This window comes from Camelus dromedarius, chromosome 13, assembly GCF_036321535.1.
Source record: "Camelus dromedarius isolate mCamDro1 chromosome 13, mCamDro1.pat, whole genome shotgun sequence".
Classification (NCBI taxonomy): domain Eukaryota; kingdom Metazoa; phylum Chordata; class Mammalia; order Artiodactyla; family Camelidae; genus Camelus; species Camelus dromedarius.
Genome location: NC_087448.1, coordinates 7,405,878 through 7,425,624, shown reverse-complemented (window position 1 = coordinate 7,425,624; position 19,747 = coordinate 7,405,878). Strand labels below are relative to the sequence as shown.

The window sequence follows — 19,747 nt, the reverse complement described above, 5'->3', positions numbered from 1 at the left end:
ACAGAGGGAAGGAACCTCTAACAGCCTGGGCGAGCTTGGATGCAAACCCATCACCAGTCAAGCTCCAGGTGAGAGTAGAGCCCTGGCCAGCACCTGGGTTGAAGCCAAGTCGAGGATCCAGCTAAGCTTTTCCAGCTTCTGATGGACACAATGTGTGAAACAGTAAATGTGTGTTCTTTAAGTCACAGGGTTTGTGGTGATTTGTTACACAGCAATAACTGATACTCTCAACAGAGGGGAAGAAGCTGTTAAGAAAAAAAAACACTCAAATAGAAATTTTAGAACTGAAGTTTACAATGACTGAGATTTTAAGGAAACCTCACTGGACCGATGCAGTAGAATGGAGATGACAGGAGTCTGTCTGAGTCAGTGAACTTGAAGGTCAGTCAGTGGAAAACAGCTGTTCTGAATAATGAAGAGAAAAAACTGAAAAATAACTAACATAGCTTTAGGGACTTGTGGCTCAATACAAATGGTCAAATATTTGTACATCCGACCCCAAGAAAGAAGAGACGGAGTGTGCTGCTGAAAAAAATATATTTGGAAAAATAGTGACTGAGAGTCTCCCAAGTTTGGCAGAGACACCAGTTCAAGAAGCTGAGCGAACCTCAAATAAGATAGATGAAAAGAAATTCATGCCCAGAAACATCCTAATCACGTTGTTAAAAGTGAAAGACAAAGAAAAAAAGTCTTGAAAATGACCAGAGAAAAGTGACTCATTTTATATATATATAAGTCAGATGTGTATGTGTATGTATGTGTATATGTGTGTGTGTGTGTGTGTGTGTGTGTGTGTGTGTGTGTGTGTGTGTGTGTATATATATATAAAAGAGTCAGATGACTTTAGCCTTCCCATCAGAACGACGGGGGCCAGAAAGATGGGCACATCTCTCCAGTGCAGAAAGAAAAGATCTGTCAGTTCCAGATTCTGTGTCCAGTGAAAATACGTATTGTTCAGGGGAGAGGGGTGAAATAAAGGCGTTCCCAGATGAAGTAAATAAAGCATGTAGCCAGCAGATAAGCTTTAAAAGAGCAGTGGAAAAGAGGCTTTTCAGACAGGAAGAAAACGTGAAACAGCAGACACGGAGAGCAAAAGAAGCAGTAGATACCTGAGTAAATATGATCGACCGCACTGAGTTTCTTAGAATTATATTTGATAGGAAAAAAAGAAATCCTTCCTGACCCTAAATTGTGAATAGCTATCACATTATTAAAACTCTTTTAAAGAGAGCAGCTTAAAATGGTCAAAATAAAACACTTTGATTTTAAAAGAGACCAAAAATAACTATACTCAAATATGTAGAATGACGCATTCGATAATTGCCTCAGAGCGGTTAGCTGTACTCTTAACTGGTTAAGGTTAGCTAGCAGAACCATGACTATGAATAATTTTTGTTTTTTAATGGAGGTACTGGCAATTGAACCAGGACCTCATGCATGCTAAGCATGCACTCTACCACTGAGCTATTTCCTGCCTAAATAATTTTTATTTTCTGATTTTATTTTAGTTTAGTTTAGTTCTTATAAGTAACTAGTCTGCCTCTACTGTGAGTGATTTCAGAAGTATCTGGTTTCATGGGCCTGCAGAATTTGGTCTATTTTTAATTAATACAGATTATGTCTATTGGATTATTTTTATTCTATTATATATTTTAAGTAATTGTGATTATATCTTAACACCTGATTATTTTGCAGTTATTTTAATCAGTTATTCTGTTGAATCCTTTGACATTTCACAGGTTTTTGTAGTCTGTTTGCACAAAGAAGTTGTCACTAGCATGCGGTTACAAAGCCACCTGTGTAGTGAGACACCTGTGATTAAACAGTCTTTGAATTTGCCAGCTAGTGACGACTTGCCTTTTTGTTGTTGCAACATTTTGTTATTATTGTTGTTGTGTCACTGTTGGGCTGTTGTGAGAGCATTAGAGTTAGCCCTGTTCTCTAAAGAAGGCTGGTAAGTTTTTAATGAACAGTGCTAGTTTGTTTACCAACGTATGGGAAATTTCACATACTCCAGACATCCAGTCGATTCAGAAATGGCTACTGATGTGCAGGCTTTGTAAAGTCAGTAGACCGCTGAAGTTCTGTGCGTGAATGTTTCCTTCTGTTTCGTTGTGAGAAAATTGCTTCCAGAGCCTTCCTACCTGGGAAATGGTTTGACGAAGGGGCCGTTGGGGATGGGTCAGTTAACAGTGCTGCACAACTGAGCATCGTGAGTCAGCCAGCTCTGCGGGCTGGATAGTGCAACCTCATAACCTGTGCACATTTACAAGCTGTTTTTAGCGGGGAGGGTGTAGCTCAGTGGTAGAGGTCCTGGGTTCAATCCCCAGTACCTCCATTAAAAATAAACAAATAAACCTAATTCTCCCTCCCCCCTAAAAAACAAAAACACAACATAAAAACTTTTTAAATGACGGGTCCTGTGATTACAAGGAAAATGGACATTCCACATTTCCTTGATTGACATTTCAGGTGGCTGATGTTCAGTGCACTTTATTATTCATGGGAATCGTAAGGTAAGGATTATTCCTTTTGCATGTAAGAAAGCAGAAGCCTGGGGGTTCTTCCTGGTTCGTGGTAGAGTTTGGACTCACCGCCAGGTTTATCTGACCACATCCTTTATACCGAATTCTTGTCTCCTTGATGGAACTAGATTTCAATTTCCTTGTCAACTTTCCTGTGGTTTGGACCAGCAATTTGATTTCTTTTTACGTCTTTGCTTTCTCCATTTGTAAACTGGGCATACTCTTTGCATCAGTCTGTTAACTAAAAGCTTGAAGTGTAATTTTTAAATACTTCGAGATAGTTGGAAAGACTACTGTAAGATGTTACATGTAATTAACATGATTTTATAGACCTTTCTTCTTAAGAACTCAAAGAGCTCTTTTTGTGGTATCTGGGCCTATCCCTGTGGTGTTGTGGGGAAGAGTGAAGGACTTTTTCTCAACAGGAAACCTCAGCATGGAGAGGTTCTGTAAATTGCTTCCCCTCCCCTCGTTGATGGGCAGTAGGATGGAGTGGTGCAAGGAGGTGAGGTGTCACTGATGGCTGGGGACTGAAGATCTTAGTGGTGTAGTGTGATGTTGAAAGCACTTTATAAACTATATAGCATTGTATAAATGAAAGGTATTCTGGTTAAACCATCCTATTGATGAGAGGTATGAAGTGACAACTTAGAATATTTAAAATACTGCTCTAATACGTAAGCCTGCTCATCAAATTTGAGCCATTAGGATCGGAGTAAAATACCTTTTTCCCCAGTGCTGCATCATTGGAATTGGGAAGCATTTAGTGAGTGAAAAACTTACTTTTTTTCTGTAGATTCCTGCGAACTGGACAAATCCCTCAGGCAGATATCACATTGGCATAAAAAATGGCTATGATTTCTATCCAAAGGCTCTCAAGGAAAGGATACAGGTAATGTACAATCTAGTGTCAATGACCTCTTCTCAAGTTTTATTCTTATGGAGGGAAAAATTTCATAAAATCCCGGTAACTCTTAATTATTTGGGGGTCTGGAAGTGATGGCTGTTTCAAGGAAGATTCTGGTCCACAGAATGTTACCCGTTCGTGGTTCTTAATCTTGGATGCATGGATGAGCTTAGGGAACCTGTGAAGATGCTGTGGATATTCAGATGCTTTGTATTTGCATTCTTCCAGGAGATGGGATTTGCTTTCTTCGGGGCTTTGAAGGGCTTTGTGACTTGAGGAAGGTGGAACACCATCGACTTGAAGATGGGCTGCCTTGTCTATTCCTGTTCATGTCAGTTCCGTGGTGGTTTATTCCATTTTCCTACCATTTAACTCACTTTCTTGATGCCAGTTAGTCATCCTTCAGTATTAGGGGAAGGATTACTCAGACCTAAAGCAGCCAAAGTATAGGAAACAGTCTGTCATTAGAGAGATAAGAATGGTAACTTGTGTGATAGGGGCCTGCTTTAAAACAGCACAGTCGACTTTCCGTGATGCTGGACGTGCTTGAAATGTTCGTCATCTGTCCATTACAGTAGCCATGAGCCACCCGTAGCTCTTGAGAACTCAAAATGGGGCAAGTATTACAAAGAAAATGAAAGTTTATGCAATATTTTCATATTTAAGTTTTGATAGCAACATGTGGCCGGTGGCGGTCACATTTGGCAGTGCTGCTTTAGCAGACTGCTAACACCAGGTGCTGATAAAGATCAGGGTTTCAGCTGTAAAACAAGATGTAGTCCTTGCAAAGGAGCCTGCTGGCCAAGACCTGTGGGCCCTCTTACCTGGTCACAGTACTGTGACTTGCTTCTCCAGGGGCCTGTGAACCCTTAAGAAGTTATTCAGCATTTTATGTATATAACCTTATTTTGTCAGATTCTAATCATTGTGAAAGAGAATTACAAAAAGTAAATGCACGTAACTGAACTCTTACTGGATACTATTTTATTTTAAAATTTCAGGCTGAAATGCACCTAGATAGCACAGTATCTTTATACACTATATAAAATTTAATCAACTATGTTAAGGTACAAATTAACATGCAAATAGAGTGGTTAAGTTAAGGCAGATCCCCTTCCTTAGCTCTGTTGAGTTGATTATTTTTTTCGAAAGGATTTCTTTAACTAGCAGACTTCCACTGGGAGGCACTATGGGTTAAAGACTCCAGAGGTGAAGGTAAGACCACTTTCAGTAGCAAAGAACCCTATCAAGTCAAAGAGGGTAGGAAAAAAGTAAGGTGGAGAGGGAGGCGCTTGAGAAGGCCTGCGTATCCATGAAAATGCAGCCGCAGTCTTACTCCGTCCCCTGCTTGCACTTGGCTGAAGGCATTTCCCAGTTCTGTAAGGGCCCAGAATACGGTACTTTCTTTTTCTTCAAATGACTGAGAATTCAGTCAGTAATCTGACATGGTATTACCTACTCGTGGAGAATGGAAGGATTTAAATTAGGGCGTATGTTGTATGAAAATACGCTGGGTGTGCCTTGGTAAACTTGTTCTCTTAAAACCTAGGTATGGTGAATTAACTACTCCATTTTTAATAAACTGATCCATTGCTTTATCAACTTGATTATAAACAATTGTTTTTAAACCTCTGTGAGAGTTGTATAGCATCGCAGCTGATAACTAGGTTCCTGTATAAGTGACTTCTAGATTTACCTGAATGTCAGCCTCATTGTAAGATAATTTTTCTATCTTTGCAGAAAGAACGGAAGGAAAAAATCTGGGACCCTGCTCACAGAGTGGCCCTTGCAGAAGCCTGTAGAAAGCAGGAGGAATTCGATGTCGCCAACAGCTGCCCTTCTCAAGTCGGTGCTAGTCGCTTTCATTTAAACATAATCACGTTCTTAAAGAATTAAGAGTTCTTAGAATATATTGAATAAATAAAAATGAAGCACAACTTAGGATTTGGGGAGCATGTGAAAATTAAAGTTTTATTCACTTGAGTCCTACATTCAGGTGAATGTAGAGCATTCTAATATAACATGTCATTGAAAAATACTTGGGTTGAAGCATATGAATTTCTCATTTTTATAGCTCAGAATGGTTGAATAGCAGCTTGTATGTACTCATGAATATAGTATGTATTTAACTTAGCAAATTCTAAAAGAGATAAGATGATTCATGGTTCCTGTTATTTATTTGGGTTCTTAAGAAACAAATTTGAAGTGGAAACGGTCCTGATACAAAAATCTAAAAGTCAGTGGATAAACTGTTTTACAGAAATTTTAGTGTTACTTTTGGAAATGGATTATCCAGGTTACATACAGGTATGCGACCAACACCCTTGGCCAAATGACAGCACCAGCGTGTGGCACGGTGTCTTTCCCAAAGCAGAGGTAGTGAGTGACTGAATGTAGTGAGTACAAGAAGTACTTTCTTACTGTTTAATATTTTAATTGATATAAAAAGATTTTCTTAACATTTTTTCAGGGTGAAAAGAGTTTACTCTTGGTAACACCATGTCTTTGGTTGTAAGTAATTCCACTTTTCAGGAGCGCAGAATGTACTAATACTAATGTATGTTCAAATTGATTAGGCAAATAAACTAATCAAGGAGGAGCTTCAGAGTCAAGTGGAATTGCTAAACTCTTTTGAGAAAAAATACAGTGATCCTGGCCCTGTATATGACTGCTTGGTGTGGCATGATGGTGAAACCTGGAGGTAAGCAGTATGTACTTTATAGATCGTCATTTAAAAATGTGTTTATCTACTCTGAAGGACAGTAAACCCTGAGAACTGTCCAGAGATTTGATTTATGTGACATTAATATCACTAAGCAAAGCTATTTGAGAGCCAAATTGGCTTTTGTGTAGTTTTGGATAAGACTTTTGAACCTCTTAGTATTTTACACACTAAAGCTGACCCGTATCTGTTTTAAAGAAGCTATTTCATTAACCAGATAGTAGTCATCAAACGGATTAGCAGACTGATCACTGGGTATATGTAGAAACGTTCCTGATTGAAACTGGGTGGTCTGGAGAGTAAGCACAAGAGAAAGTTGCAAAGCGTCTGTTATAAAGGTTTCAAGGACAGAGAGGAGGGTGGATAAAGGTTTACCGGTGGAGACAGGGCAGTGTGTACAGCAGGGAAGAGCTCGGTTCTGAGAGGGAATCCTAGCTGAGTGACCTGGAATGCTTTATCTGCACCCCTCTAGGCCTATTTCCTCATCTGTTAGTTGGGATAACAATAGTACCGACTCAGAGGGTTTTGTGAAAATTAAATTTGCTGTTTCTAGACATGGTAGGTACTAGATAAGTGTAAGCTGTCACTGCTGCTTCTGCTGCTGCTAATGATGATGATTTATGCTGAGTCACCTGTCATGTATTTTCCACTTTCTTAGTGACTTGTACACTGCAGGTGTGTTTCTTGGCATTGGCTAGCGTGTCTCCTTGAACTACCATGTGTAGAAGCAGGAATATGTTGTTAATACAGATATTTAGGGTCCCTGCAATAAACCAGGGACCCTTCCTTGAAACTTGACATCAGGAACTCTTCTGTAGTTTTGAGTGCCTGCTCACATGCGAAGAATTGTTCCCCGAGATATGGGAAATAGAGAGCAAGATATGGCAACTTGATTACTGTCTCCAGCTGTTTAGTTTACAATGCACCGACTTAAAAGAGGGCTTTCCTCCCGCGGATGTGGGCACTAACTCATCTTTCATAATGGGAATATAAAGTTTTCAATTGAATAAGAAACCCCTGCTCCATTTGGGATTAAAGTGGTGACAAAACACTTGCATAGAACAATATTTCTGTCCAGATGATAGTAAATATTCTCGCAGTTTGTGTGTTCTGGTGTGTTTTGATGTGTGTACATATGCAGGTGTGTACTCATTGTAAACAGTTTTTTCCAAAGCTTTCCAGAAACTTTGATCAAGTGTTTGTAATGTTAAAATTCGATCAAACATACGGTCAATTTTGGTACAGCCACCGTGTGGTCTAACAGGAAACAGTCATTCCAAGTGATAAACCTTTGGTCAGATTTATTGTGGGAGAGGAGGCAAGGTCAACTGTGAGGGAAATACCAGGTACAAAATTCAGTACATGTGGAAAATTTACTGCAAAGGATGCAAAGGGACGTAAAGGAATACTTTAATATTAGCAGGGGTTGGGTAGTGGAACAATGGGTGGTTTCAGTTAAAGTGTTTCCTACAGCTGCTGAAGACACCGCAGACTACTTTGTCCCAGGGGAAGGGGGTTGGGGATGAGGCTGTCCAGGGTGCCAGTGTGTTTCCAGAAATTTCCCTTGGTTTCTAAGGCAGTTGACGGAACAAGGGATACAGTGTAATAATAGTTTCTGGACAGTATTCTAAGACATCTTGTAGAATTTTTTGTGTTGGAAATGAAATTTAATCAAACGTCAAGTGAGATGAAATCTGAGAGCTAGAAAACATTTTAGAAAATGTCAGTATAATAAATGAAAAATACAGCAGAATCATACTTTCAACTGCTACTGGAAATAACCTAGCCTTTTTTTTTTTTTTTTGCACAATATTGTATATTGTGTAGAGCCTCAGTTCCCCTGCCCCATCTCAGAGTTAGGTCCAGACTTTTTTGAAGCAAATCTTAAAAGATCTCAAATTACCTAAGGCAAATTTAGACTCTCTCTCCAAGTGTTCTCATTTCTGAAATGCCAGCCATTTCTGAGGGGAGGTAAAGTGACCTTAAGTGCCTGCTTTTTTTGTTTGTTTGTTTTGCTTTTAGCAAGAATGTCCAGTCTGCCCCCCGCCCGCCGCCCCAGTTCTGCTAATTGATAAATCCCTGTCTCTGCACTTACTAGGTGACCTAGCGTAACTGTACTCAAGTATTTGTCAGGATGTGTAGTGTCAAACATGTCACTCAATATGGAGCAAAAACTGGTTAGAGAAACTATTTTTGGAGGATTACGCAAAGGAAAGACCATTGATTGGTTGCTTTTCAGTGGTGTTTGACCTTGTTACTTCAGGTTTCCTTTGAGAGTTTAATGAAAAGTGTGGATTCTTTCCATAAAAAAACTGGACAAAGAAATGTATGAAAAATGTTCGTGAACTTGTAACCCAAAACCTCTCCCTCCCCAGCCCCCACACGTAACCTAACCCTGCCCGCGGACCTCATGTTCACACTCCCTTTCTCAATTCCAACAACTGTCCCTTGAGCTAAACCAACCAGACCTTCAGAAACGTGCAGCCTTGCGCCATGTCCTACTTAGAGAAGGCACTAAATTGTGTAGTTGTGTTTTGATACGGTGCTTGAACTGTTGAGTCACTCCATGTTGATGGTGGCTGTAAGATACGCTCTGTGAGATGTGTCACAGTATTTGCTGTGACAGTGTTGTTAAAGATGTTGATTCATTCATTCATCATTTGGCAGATTCCTTCTTTGTACCAAGTAGACTCTAGAATCTACTCCACGGACTCCAGACTCTGGAAGCAAGTGTCAGGAACATCTGAACCCTGCTAGGAAGCGTCAAGAAAGATTTCATTGAAGGCTCAGCACACGTTGGCTGAGCGGAGGGTAGGAGAGGGGTTGAAGGTAGAAAGGAGAGATCAGAGGATGACGGAGGAGCTGCTAGAAATGCGGAGTGTGTGGTGGGCTGTGTGAGAGAGGGGGCCCTGAGAGCGAGTTCCAGCCTGGATGCTGACCACTTACTTATGTTTTGGAATCAGAAGTGCTGTTGGCTGGCAGATGCAGAAGACTTGGTGGCCTGCACGTCACCTGTTAGGCTCCGTTCTGACTCGCTGTGGTACACTGCTTGTTTTCTCGTTGCCTCGCTTTGCCTTTAAGTGTTCGGTTTCCTATGTCTTGCTGTATTCTGTGTCTTTATTTTGAGATACCATAAATCATCTTAGACACACATAGAAGTATACATAAAAACAAACCAGTGGTTCAGAGATTCTTCTTTCCAAACTGTTGCAGTTTGTTAATGAAAGACCCCCAGGACGTGTAATTGGCGCCCTCTGTACTGCGCTGGTGCTTCCGCTCGTTCGTTGCAGCAGCTGTGATTGGCTTCCGTGGCTTTTAAAGCCCAGGTCTTATTTAGAAAATGAGCAAAAAGGTCTGAACACTTAATACTGACCCTTAAATGATACGCATTTCATTTATGACTTTTTAATTTTAGATGTATTTAGTTTTAATCAGACTGTCTTCTAAGTGTTTGGAATATATATTTTAAAAATGGAAAAGTTAGTAAAATGAGGAGAGAGCAGACAGGAGGACAACCATACTAGGTAGCTTTCTGTGAAAAATAAACATTTACCTGAGGCTGTAAACATGAGACCAGGGCTCTGTGTGGCTCATCTAGCTGCAAGGGCCTGCGTACACTGTGGGTTCATGAAGTCAGTTCTAAAAGCAGCAGCAGGAAGCAGGGCCCAAACTGTGCGTCACAATTGTCCTAAACTGGTCTAAAGGCCTGGGCGTGGCTTTGGTCTGATTTCTTAAGCAGGTGGATGGTTTTCTGCCTGGAGTCCGTGAAGGACGGTTCCTAAAGCTCTTTGTGCCTGGTTTCATTTAAGGGCTGGTTCCTGTCCGCTGTCTTACCTCATCTCTGCTGATGGCTCTCTGAGCCAGCGGGACCTAAACCAGACGCCACCATGTGTGTTGTGCTGAAAGTAGACAGGGCAGTCGGAAGATGCCCGAGAAATTGTTTCACGTGGTTTTTAGGAAGGTAAGAAAATAAGATAAATTTCATTACCTATTCTTTATTCTCAATTTACAGAGCCTGCATTGATTCAAATGAAGACGGAGATTTGAGTAAATCTACTGTTTTGAGAAACTACAAAGAGGCCCAGGAATATGGCTCCTTTGGCACAGCTGAGATGTTGAATTACTCCGTCAACATTTACGATGATGGAAACCTGCTCTCCATTGTGACCAGTGGAGGTATGCTGTCTCACGTCTGCTAGCTAGAGAAAATTCACCCGGGAGTGCAGAGTCAGGGGAAGGGGTCCTCAGTGCAGCGTTCTGTGCAATTTCAAAAAAGTTGTACACTTTCTAAATACCCATCAACAAAATAATAGGTTTTTTAAAAAAAATTTTGTGGATTATAGTATATAGTAATCAAAATGAATACATCTACATGTACTTAGATGCATAAATCTCAAATACACAAATTTTTACTGAAAAATGGGTAGGTGATTAAACATTTGTGTAAAATTTTTGAAAATGCCAAATAATACTATGTTCATAAGTGTGTGTTAAATATATAAAACTATAGGTGGGGAGAATTTGCCAGCAGCTCCAGGATAGTGGTGACTTCTGGGGAGGGGCAAGGATAGTGAGGTGGGACTGCCAGCTCTTCCCTACCCATCTCCCAGCCCCACTGAGATGTAGCTGGAGTACAAAGACTGCACACAGACACACGCAGTTTGATTAAGTTCTGATATACGTGTACACCCAGGACACCCTCACCACCATCAAGGTAGTGGACGTATCCATCACCCCCAGAAGGTTGCTTGTCCGCCTTTATAATCCAGCCCTCTCCCCACCCACATCCTCAGGGAGCTGCCGAGCTGCTTCCTGTCACTCTAGATTACTGTCCCTTTTATATAAATGGACTAAAAAATGCAGGGTTTTTATTTCCCCCTGCCTTATTTCGGCATAATGGTTTGAATCCACATCATGATTGTAAATAGCTTGTTCCTTATTGCTGAAAAGGATTTCACCCTGTGGGTGCACCATGGTTGGTTTATCCATTGCCCTGTTGATGGACATTGGGTGTATTTGAACATTTATGTACGGGCCTGTGTGGAAATATGCTTTTGTTTAATTTGGACCAGTATGCAGGAGAGCTGGTTCGGTGTGGTAGGTACATATTTAACTTTCAAGACAAACTTCTGAGCTCTTCTCCACAGAAGAAGACTGCTCCCTTTTACCATCCCCCTCTCCTCCAAGCAGGGCGTGAGCGCGCATCTGCAGCCATAGCCTCAGAATTTTAATAAGAGATGTCTCATTGTGGCTTTCACTTGCATTTTCCTGATGATTAATGAAGTTAAACATCTTTTCTTATATTTATTAGCCATCTGGTTATCCCCTTTTGTGAAATGCTTTTTCAGATGTTTTACCCATTTTTCTTTGGGGTTCTCTTCTCTTTGGGATTTGAAAAATTATGTTCTGGATTAAGCTCTTTGTCAGTGACATGTATTGCAAATCCTTCCTCACCTTTGTGACCTGCATTTTCTTCCTCAGGGAACAAGATAGAATCCAGGGTGGCAGAAGAGTGTATGTAACTCAGTCATTTTTGTGACTTATTGTTAAGAGATTTAAGATTATTACCTTAAATCACTAGATGTTAAGATGAGATTATATTTTTATTTGATTATTTTTATCATGCTTATTATATGCAAATTGAACCTAATGGTCAGAACTTGGAGTCTCTGAGGGTGCTTTGTCATTTTCTCGCCTGTTTCTCCCAGGAGCCCATGGAACACACGTAGCGAGTATAGCTGCTGGGCATTTTCCAGAAGAGCCTGAACGGAATGGCGTAGCTCCTGGCGCCCAGGTTCTCTCCATCAAGATTGGTGACACAAGACTCAGCACAATGGAAACAGGCACAGGCCTCATAAGAGCTGTGAGTGTTTGTGAGCTGTTGACTTTGAAGACCAGTGCTTAATGATCTTGGATATTTTCAGGTTTATAAACTGCTCTTGCATTTCCAGAAACATGTGGAATGGTATTTGGTGTGCAGGACTCTTTTAAAAAGCAAAAACACTTAATTCATTTTAAAATTTTTACTGAAAATTATTAGGATAAGTTTTTTTAGAAAATATGAAAATACTTATATTATACTTCTCACTTTTAGTAAATCTCCTGGCAAGCTACTTTGAGATACTTTAAAAAGCAAAAAAAACCAAACAAACAAACAAACAAAAAAACCCTTGAGCCACCTTGTTCCATCAGTGTTAGAAGAATTTATTTTCTACATTTCAACATATGAATTAATTTTACTTTAACTTTCGTGAATTTAATAATAACTTTACTAAAACCATTCCATCCCTGTTTATTTCCCCCACTCCATTCTGCAAATGCTGACTTTTTTTTTTATTGGCTACTTCCTGTACTCTGGGTAACCCCTCTACCTTTTTTTAAGTGTATCAACCATATTCCTGGGAGCAACTGATAAATTTGGATTGGTTAAGAAACTACAGGATTTCATGCCTTTATTTTACTGGCTAATCTGTTTCTATAAATTGCTGTCTAAACTAGACTCTCTTCGTCTTTTTAATAGATGATAGAAGTTATAAATCATAAATGTGACCTTGTCAACTACAGCTATGGAGAAGCAACTCACTGGCCAAATTCTGGGTGAGTGTCCTTTGACGCTTGTTAGCCATAGAAGCTTAGCTGATGAAGAGTATTCAGTGTTTTTGTGACTGGATTGAGTAGCACATCGGAAGAGAGCAGTCGCAAGGGGGAGGTGGTCACTATGTCTCCGGGACCCCTGGCCCCCGTTCCCGGGGTCTGGTCTTTGACGTAGTTGTGCCCTCCTGGCCCGGTAGACGTCAGCCCATCCGGCTCTGAAATTCCTCATCCACACACAGCCTGAGCTCCTCAAGGTGTGCTTCCCGGACAGAGTCTAGACTTGTGGGAGCCCTGGAATCACTTCAGTGACCCCACAACTCATGGACCAGGATCTGCTGGAGGTCACACTGACGTCGGGCTTTTAAGTTTGTGACCACGAATGGCAGGTGTTCCCTCAGCGTTGTCTTTGGTCACACAGCACGTCCCTTCCACTCTGAGATGGGCCTCTCCCCCCTTCTTCTCTCCAGTAACCCTCCCCTTCATTCCTCAGCTGGCGTCCCCGCCTCTGTCTTCCCCAGAGGAAATAAAAGCACTCGGGGACCCCGTGCCCCTCCTGTGACCTGTCTGACCACACCGCCTGCCTTCCCCTTCTCTGATGAAAGAAGTGCCTGGGGTCAGAAGTCACTCCTCTTTCTTTAAAGACTGCGGTCACCCTCCCCTTTCCTGGATGGGTGGCACTACACAGACGTGTCCTAGTGTCTGCTCGCTGTAACTCTGGCTCAGAAGCCTCTCCGTTCCGCGCTGCCTGCGCCGACTTTTCCAGCAAAGCTTGCTGTTAGTTCCCCGGGTTCACGGCCGTTGCCACGGCGGTAACTGAGCTCGCGCTAGCGAGCGGACGCCCTGACGGACCGCCGGCCAGCCTCCGCGCCGCCCTCCCACCCGTTCCCTGAAGCTCTCTCACAGAGCCCTGCCGGGCCCCGCTCTGACCAAGCCAGACCCCGCCACGCGCCGTCATCAGTAACTCAGTTTCCTCAGACAGCTGGTACGAGGTGCCTTGTGAGGCATTCCTCTCCTGCCCTTGGGACAAGCTCCCTGTCACCTTCAGGCGTTTCATTCATGGCCGTAATCCTGCCCCTTCTTCTCTTGCTTTGGGATTTTTATTTACCTCAAAGTGTTTCTTTCTCCCCTTTGACGTTGGTTCCTTTAAAGTCTTCTTTCCCTAATGTTCTTTCCTTCACATTTATGACTTTGGAGCATCCTTGGCCCTTTACCTTTTTTTATATTGACCCTGTTTCCTTCCTCATAGTCTACCCTCATCTCCTTTCATTAATATTGGTACTTTTTAAATTTGCTATCAAGCTTTAACTAGATTTCTTAAATCTTACTCTTAAGTTCATCCTAGTACCTTATTTTCCCCGTTCACCTTTGCTGCTAATCACAGCTGTACAGGATCCCCTGAGGAGCCGTTGCTGGCACTTTAAGTGGGGGTGGAGGTGGAACCCCCTGTTGCCCCACCTCCTAGTCACCGCTTATGTTTCAGTCTTTGCGTTTGGTCCTTTTGTAGTTTATTTTCCACATATATATTCAGTTTTGTGTTTAGCTTTTCCCCATGTTTAACCTGACCCCGTGACTCCTTGCCTACACTAAAACCCAACCAAAGGGGAACTCTTGGAGTGGCTGTATCATCTTCCACCAGTAGTGGATGTGCCAGATTTGCTCAACCCTGCATCTGAACATATTTTGGTAGTATAAACACTTCGGACATAGACGCTCGGCACTTGTAGTCTGAGACTGTCCCTGAGTGAGTCTGAAGCTCACCCTCTTACCTATGGGCGCCATTTTACTTCTATGACTTGGAACCCATGTTTTGGTTTATTTTTTCATATAAACCATATTTGAAAATATTTTCGTATTTTAATAATGTATTTCTTGAAGAATGGGACAATTTTATATGTTTAAAGGCCTTCTCTCTCTCTTCCAGGAGGATTTGTGAAGTAATCAGTGAAGCCGTGTGGAAGCATAATATAATTTATGTTTCAAGTGCTGGGAATAACGGTCCATGCCTTTCTACAGTCGGGTGTCCGGGTGGAACCACGTCGAGTGTGATAGGTTAGTTCCCTGTTTTAGGAGACTTGTTTAAAAACAAGCAACCAGAAACTCAGTTGGTCCAATGTTGAACTGTGTCTCTGCTACACACAAGACACCGTGACCCTTACGTAGATCCTCAGGAGACTGAAGCCTAGTAGGGACCTGCAGACTGGAGCAAGCGGTTCAGTGAAGTACAGATCCGTGCTGTGGGGTTCCAAAGGTGCGGCTCCCTCTGACTTGAGAATTTAGGCAAGGCTTTCTGGAAGAAGTGTGGGAATGAGGATTTCAGTAGGTGGAAACAAGCAAGGGAAGGGCTTCCCAGACTAAGTGAGCAGCACAAATAAAGACACTTGCTTCACTTTTTATTTATAGTGCGTTCCTGCTTATTTATAGTAGAGCTTCCTCCTTTAATTTCTCCTGGAACATGCAGAGTGATTTGGTTGTAGAGGAAGGGAGCTTCATTACTGAGAAAAGCCGTTGAAACACATTTGTTTTCCCTCTCTTTGGTCTCTAGGATCCGATGCAATGTTGTCTGTTTTCACTGGAATCTAATGGGCAAAGTGCCTGTCAACAAGAGTTGTAGGGCATCAAAATTAGCTGCAGTCATAATGTGAAGATAATAAAATTAGCTTACATTATGGTACAGTAGCTGTCACCGTGTGCATAAAACCCCCACAAAACATGAAACCCACCTCATTTTTTTTTAATACGAGGCATGAAAGAGGAAGATGAATTGAGAGTAATGTAGTAAATGACACGTACATTTTTTTTGTTTATTTTTAAATTTGAGATCAAAATAAGGCTTATACCTCTTAACATTTGTGATTGGATGCATAACTATAAAAACTGGTGCCAAATAGTTTTCCTGGTGTATGCGTCCGTAATTGCACAGATGTGCACACATCACAGGGGTTACCACAGCTGTATAGGTAGTATACAAGTGGTGTAGATACATAACATTTCAGCATCAAAGTTTAGAAACTGGTCCTTTTTAAAAGGCTTATTTTAAAATAACAGCGATCTTAGATTTATAGAACATGCTTTTATTCATAGCTTGTAAATTTTAAGCGAGGTGTGGCTTGCTTTATGTAATTTGAAACCTCTTGATTAAGTAATTCTTAATTACATCACAACAGTGCCTGCCAGTGAAATATCCACTGTGTATTCCAGACCTTTAAATACTTTAAGTACACAAATTAAAATGAAGCAAAATAGATCTGAAAGGTCCCTAATGATTAAAATACACTCCTCTGCTAGAGTACTCCGTATTTTGTCATTTTCTTTTCCTCAGAGTCACTGAAAATTTTAAACTAAATTTTTCAAAATGAGTGTAGTTTTGTGTGGCAGCATTGTTAACCTAAGCCCTCAACTCACTTGTTTTAGCTGGTCTCCTACTCCGAACATGTGAGTGTTGTAAAGAGTAGGGGGTGGGCTTGGGTTCTAAGACTTGTCTCTGCTGTTCCTTGTGTTTAGTCAATTTTTCAGCCTCTCCAGGTCCTGTTCCCAAATTTCTGGAATGCAGGAACTGAGTTTGAGCTCTGTGCTCTGTGATTGCAGAGTCTCTCTGCCTAGTTTGCATTTGCACATTTATCTAGAAGGTCTAGCATGTTATCTTGTTATTTGTTTATTGCAGCCATTTTGGGGGGAGGACTGCTGCCAGCTTTATGAGTAGAATTTTGGATACAGTGGTCATTTTAAAATGAAGACCAATCAACTAATTCCTTTCTTTTTCTAAAGTTCTATTTTTATAGTTTAAAGCACATTTCTTTTTCTCTTTTGTACATATAGACACTTTTAGGTACATCGTTACATTTAATCCACGTACTAATCCTGGTAGATATTTTTATATACAAAGGCATAGCACCGAGTGTAATGTCTGGTACATAGAGAACTTCCCCTGATTATTAAATTTTCTTATCTTTCCACTTTATGGGAGAGAACTGTGGTATAGGGAGAGCAAGGGATTTATGGTCGCACAGCCGAGTCTGTAGTGGGTTTAGAGTTAGGGTCCATATTTTGTGTCCTTTTGTTAATGACCAAACCCACCCCACAGGTGTTGGTGCGTACGTTTCTCCCGACATGATGGTTGCTGAGTATTCTCTGAGAGAGAAATTACCCGCAAACCAGTACACATGGTCTTCAAGAGGCCCCAGGTAGGTTGAGAGTCATACGTGGACTATTACAGATATTTTGTTAGACTAGATGGGGGACGCGGCAAAGTTTTGGTAATTTTACCGAGTTTTTTTTTTTCTGTTGGTTTTTACTTTCTCAGCATTTTCATTTTGATAAGCAATCTCATTTCAGGGAAATAGATAATTCAAGAAATAGATTACAGTTATTTCATTGTTAGATTATGACATAAGTATTCTGAGTTATAAATTCTTACCCCCTTATCTATGATCCCTCATTAAGAATATGTAGGGTTTATGTAAAGTTTTATTTTTTATTTTAAGAAAATTTGTATCTACATTTTATGGAACCTATTTTTAGAACACTGATTTAAACACATGAAATGCTTTATGTTGAGATATTTTAACAGACTAGTGGAAGATTAATAGAGAGCGAGGAAGTAGTTCGAATTCATGACTTTCCCCAGTTATTTTTCCCAGTTGTAAGATACCAAATGCTCAGTGCGAACATTCGTAGACGGTGTAGATGATGCAAAGAAGAAAGGGAAAGTCACCCTAGATCTCATCACATTTTGGTGAGCATCGCTTTAGTCACTGCCGGGTGCATTGATGGGAGCGCACGCCACTCAGGCACCTCTGTCGCCTAACGTGGCCCCCGGGGTGCAGTGGGTGTCTTCACGGGTCAGCAGGTGCTGTTTGCTTGAAGACACTCACAGACGGGATGCCACCGCCCGTTACGGGAGGCAGGTGCTGTCTGCACTGCGCTCAGGGCTCTGTTAGAATAGGAAACCAAACTGCCCTAATATTCCCAGCCAGGAATGGCAGCAGTTGAGTCTGTTGGTGGGGAACGGTGGCAGGAGGCAGCCAGTCTTCAGAGAGGAGGAAGGAGTGTGCGCCACGTTGCTCCTTGACTTGGGGCCAAGGGCAGAGCTGGTATGCGGTGACGACGCGATGATGAGCTCCACGGGCTTTAAATCCACTGGCCCTACTCGGCCAGAGCCTAGGCGGGCAGCCGTGTGGCTGGAGTCCGGCATGGCAGCCACCGGTCACATGAGTTAGTCTAAACTAAGATGTGCTGCAGATGTAAAGTGAGCACCAGCTCTTCAAGACTTGGTACAAAAAAAGAGAGTGAATGAACTCATTTTTTCTTGCTGATTTCATGTTGAAATTATATTTTGGATATGTTGGGTTAAAATAGGTTGCTAAAGTTAATGTCACTGTCTTCTTGTTAGCTTTTTTTATGTGGCTTTTAGAAAATTTAAAATGTCATGTGTCCCACGTATGTTCTACTGGACAATGTGGTTTTAAACATTATAGACAAAGGGGAAACTACCGCTGATTACAGACAAGAGAAAAATAATTCTTCAAGGAGCCTGAGCAGTGACATTGATTTATTGTCCTCTACAAATACACCTGGCACTTCCGGCCTGCCACGTGGAAGCCCAGATGCACCCATGCACAAATTTTGTTGATTTGTAAGAGAGAAAAATTGCTGCATAATAGGGAGACAGTTGTGCTGGGTCGTTTTCCCCGTTGATTCCAGTGACTGTAGAGCGTTCGTGTGTCCCACTGTAAAATATTTGACCAGTGGCCTGTTTGTAAATGCCCCTGCTTATCAAATATTCACCATCATAAGCAGACTTTAATTGCTTTTGTTCAGCGCTGACGGGGCCCTTGGAGTGAGCATCAGTGCCCCAGGAGGAGCCATCGCTTCTGTCCCTAACTGGACGCTGAGAGGGACTCAGCTCATGAACGGGACGTCCATGTCCTCTCCCAACGCGTGTGGGGGCATCGCCCTGATCCTGTCAGGTGAGGCCGCTGACGAGTGCGCTCCATGCCTGGACTTAACTGCTGTACCTAAATTTCCTGCACAGTGAATTTTTGGCTACTCTGCATGTATTTCAGTCACAGTTTATTACTGAATGAGATAAAAGTGAGATGATAAAATGGATTTTTAAAGTTACCTGTGTATACTTCACCTTAGTCCTGGTTCTGAGATGCATCATTTATTTATAAGCTTATCTAAGTGGGTGTGAAGTATCTAGACAATTTCATGCTTATAGCATAAAATAACATCTGATTGTGGCCATAAAAAACAAGTGAATACATTTCTCTTATTGCAGACAGATATTTTTGTTTTCTGAAGTTCTCAGGGTGAGAAGATGTGGAGAATTGGTAGGGTCCTGGCTCAAAGTAAAGTTCAAGGTGGAGAATAATTTGTGTGATAATCATGATTTGAATGTGTATTCATTCACTCAGCAAATACATTTATTGGCTCTTACTGACTGTGAAGCATTATTTTAGCTCTAGGGCTAAATTAGTGAACAAAACATCAAAAATACTTGCCCATGCAGAGTTTATATTAAAGCTGGAGGAGAAACAGACTATGAACAAAATTAAAAAGTCGTTTATATTCCGTGTTAGAGGGTAAGGAATATTGCTGTGGAGCAAATGAAGTGGACAGGGAGCTGGGACTCCCGGGGGTGTGCGGAGGCTGCACGTTACACGGGGAGGCGTCCACATTGACTCAGGCTCACACTTGGGGCAGCCAGGCTGTTGCGAGGATTCAGCCACCGAGGTGTCCCTCTGGTCGCGTCCCGGGACCCTCCACCCTCATGTGGAGTCCTGTTCACGCTCACCAGGTCTTTCCGGGTCGCTCGTGCTCCCACCTTTGTCACGCTGCTCTCTGCCTGGAGTTCTTGTGTGCTGTTTTGGCCTCGCAGACACCTGTGTATCCCCCGACCTGACTTAGGTGTCTGTTCGCCCAACGGAGCTTCACCTCTTCTCAGACTCTCCCTGACGGGATTGGTCACTTTCTCGATTTGCTCTTGCAGCACCATAG

The 19,747-nt window shown here is 41.8% G+C and overlaps 1 protein-coding gene across 3 annotated transcripts in view; it reads left to right on the top strand.

The window, feature by feature from the left end:
• Positions 1-19,747, top strand: part of TPP2 (tripeptidyl peptidase 2) — a 58,809-nt gene that overhangs the window by 12,043 nt on the left and 27,019 nt on the right. For all 3 annotated transcript variants that reach the window (XM_064492990.1, XM_064492989.1, XM_064492991.1), the window contains exons 3-11: positions 3,322-3,417; positions 5,173-5,277; positions 6,009-6,133; positions 10,167-10,330; positions 11,863-12,017; positions 12,675-12,751; positions 14,670-14,797; positions 16,830-16,929; positions 18,566-18,714. In XM_064492990.1, the coding sequence (XP_064349060.1) occupies positions 3,322-3,417; positions 5,173-5,277; positions 6,009-6,133; positions 10,167-10,330; positions 11,863-12,017; positions 12,675-12,751; positions 14,670-14,797; positions 16,830-16,929; positions 18,566-18,714 (1,099 nt within the window). The remainder of the gene's footprint in view (positions 1-3,321; positions 3,418-5,172; positions 5,278-6,008; positions 6,134-10,166; positions 10,331-11,862; positions 12,018-12,674; positions 12,752-14,669; positions 14,798-16,829; positions 16,930-18,565; positions 18,715-19,747) is intronic.